Source organism: Otolemur garnettii, unplaced genomic scaffold (genome assembly GCF_000181295.1).
Source record: "Otolemur garnettii isolate 467f Iridium unplaced genomic scaffold, OtoGar3 scaffold00288, whole genome shotgun sequence".
Taxonomy (NCBI): Eukaryota; Metazoa; Chordata; class Mammalia; order Primates; family Galagidae; genus Otolemur; species Otolemur garnettii.
In genome coordinates this window covers 344423-347188 of record NW_003852683.1, presented here as the reverse complement: position 1 = coordinate 347188, position 2766 = coordinate 344423, and the positions used below count along the sequence as shown (strand labels likewise).

The window sequence follows — 2766 nt, the reverse complement described above, 5'->3', positions numbered from 1 at the left end:
TTCTTTTGTTAGGTATATTCCTAGGTATTTCATTTTCTTTGAAGCTATTGTGAAGGGGATTGTGTCCTAACACAATTAACTTCTCATCTTGGCTGTTATTGGCATATACAAAGGCTACTGAGTTGTGGACATTGATTTTATATCCTGAGACTTTTTTTTATCACTTCCAGGGGTCTTGTGGTTCTCTAAGTATAAGATCATATTGTCAGCAAAGAGGGAGAGTTTGACCTCCTCTGCTCCCATTTGGATGCCCTTTATTTCCTTCTCTTGCCTGATTGTGTTGGCCAACAGGGGTCCTCAAACTTATTAAACAGGGGGCCAGTTCACTGTCCCTCAGACTGTTGGAGGGCCAGACTTCAGGCCCTGGGACAAGTCGGCTGCTAAGCAGGACAGGCAATGACGGCAAAAACACCCACTGGGCCGGATAAATGTCCTTGGTAGGCCGCATGTGGCCTGTGGGCTGTAGTTTGAGGACACCTGAAACTTCCAGCACTATGTTGAATAGTAGTGGTGATAGAGGACAACCTTGTCTGGTTCCAGTTCTAAGTGGAAAAGCTTTCAGTTTTACTCCATTCAGTAAAATATTAACTGTGGGTTTGTCATAGATAGCTTCAATCAGTTTAAGAAATGTGCCACCTATGCCTATACTCTTTAGTGTTCTAATTAGAAAAGGATGTTTCTGCATCTGTTGAGAGGATCATAGGATCTTTGTTTTTGCTTCTGTTGATATGGTGAATTATGTTTCTGGACTTGCGTATGTTAAACCAGCCTTGCATCCCTGGGATGAAACCTACTTAATCATGATGTATCATTTTTGTGATGAGAAGCTATAGTCCAAGTGGTCTTTGATTGAGAATCATTGGAAACGAAGACTGGTAAGACATCTCCCAGGCAAGAAATTTGAAACTCTCACTTTCTACATGGAATAAGTAGGGTACTTGGCAAATATCATGGATAAATAAGAAACAGTCACATTCATCAAGGTCTTCAATAATGAGGAGTTTGTCTCTAATGTTTTCACATACTTTTTCATTAGGACTGTTTGAGATTACTTTTGAGGAAGATAGGGGTAACCTCCTCCTAACTTGTAGCTCTTGATCATGGTTTGTTCCTTAGTGGTACCTTAGTGGAGATGGGCTGTTGCGGGACTTTGTGGCAGATTGTGATACACAGCCACTATCCACTGCTGCCCGCTGGATTGTCTTTACTATCTGGAAAAGCAAGCTATTCAGGCACTGAAAACTGACTGGCTTTGGGGCTTTTGGTAGTATCTGCAACAGCTCCTGTGCTCATACCTGACTGTGCTACCACCCTCACTGTCAATCCCACTCCCTGGCCCCATTTGCTATTTGCTTCAGACACTCCCAGACCCGCCAGAATCTGACACACACAGGTCTAAGCCATGCTAGTTATCTAGTACTTATGCCCTTATGTCCTCTTTCTTCACGTGACCATAGCATCACCTTCTCCCCCGACCCCCTGCCACAGAGGCTCTTCACCCAGCTGCATCAGAGGAAGTCCCATGTGCAGTGGCAGCTGTCCTCAGGGGCAGGAAAGGCTCTTCATTAGGCTGGCTCTGGTATCAGAACTGTGGGCCTCAGAAGGGGTGAGCTGATGGCTAATTGAGAGAGGATGTGGGGGTTAGGAAGCAGAAAGCATTCTCAGCAAGAAGTCAGGTGCTTCCATTTCTTTGGTTGTCCTAAAGGCTTGATCACCTGGAGAAGAATTACATGGAAAGAGATGCTCAAGACTTCTGGGCACAGGGAGGCACCACTATGATCCTTTGTGAAGTCCCAATGTCACGTCTCCTTTATTCTTTCTTCCCTTGCTTTCCACTTCCTCAAGTCCCAGGCCTTTTGGGCACTCTCTTAAAATTAATAGAAATCCATAGAAAAGTTGTGCAACATGAAGGGACAGGATCAGGTTTGAGTGTTTAGAAGATTCCACTGCAGCTCACAAGAAAGTGTCCTGGAGGGGAAGCAACTGCAGGCCGGGTGGCCAGGGGATAGACTGCTGTTGTGGGAGAATGAACGACATGCTTAAGTTGGAGCTCAGGCTGTGAGGGATGGAGAGGATGGAGTGGATTAAACAGATCTTTGGAAAAAGGTCCTACTGTTGACAGGGAAAGTCTGCTTTTCCTTCTTTGCTCACAAGAAAGCCAAATTTCTTGCTTTGCCAATGAGACTCTCCTCAATTTTGCCTTACTTTTGCCTTACTTTTGCCTTATGTTCCACTGCATTTTCCATTACAAAGGGAAATGGGAAAAATAGTACCCTTTCTGCCCGTATTCACATCCTACTTCAATTCCAAAGCTAAGTTCAATGCCACTTCCTACATGCAGCCTTCCTGACCTTCCTACTCTGAGTAAAATTAAGTTGAATTACCCGCTCCCCGAAATACTCCAGAATCCAGATTATAGAACATTCTATAATTTTTTTTGACTTTTGAAAATGCCAATGCCGTGGGGAAAAAACTGGAAGGGCTGTTTTAGATCAAAGTATACTAACAACAACAACAAAAGAATATCTATATATAAAGTATGATTCTACAGGGAATCCTAAAACAATTTTCTTAAGATGTGTGGAGAAATTGGAATACAGAGAGGATATTAAGTAATGTTACAGAATTATTGTTAACTTTCTTAGATGTGAAAATGATACTGTCATTTTCTGGGGAATGAGTCTATTCTTAAGAGTATTTAGAGGTGATTTTCAAAATTTGCTGTGACTCACTTTCAAAAGACACGGCAAACAAAGAGTGAAACAC

At 42.8% G+C, this 2766-nt stretch overlaps 1 protein-coding gene across 1 annotated transcript in view; it reads right to left on the bottom strand.

The window, feature by feature from the left end:
• The window catches only part of SIGLECL1 (SIGLEC family like 1), a 7251-nt gene extending 5727 nt beyond the window's left edge, over nt 1–1524 (bottom strand). Inside the window, exon 1 of the mRNA XM_023508904.1 lies at nt 1500–1524. Coding sequence (XP_023364672.1) covers nt 1500–1524 — 25 coding nt within the window. The remainder of the gene's footprint in view (nt 1–1499) is intronic.
• Nucleotides 1525–2766: the final 1242 nt, after the last annotated feature.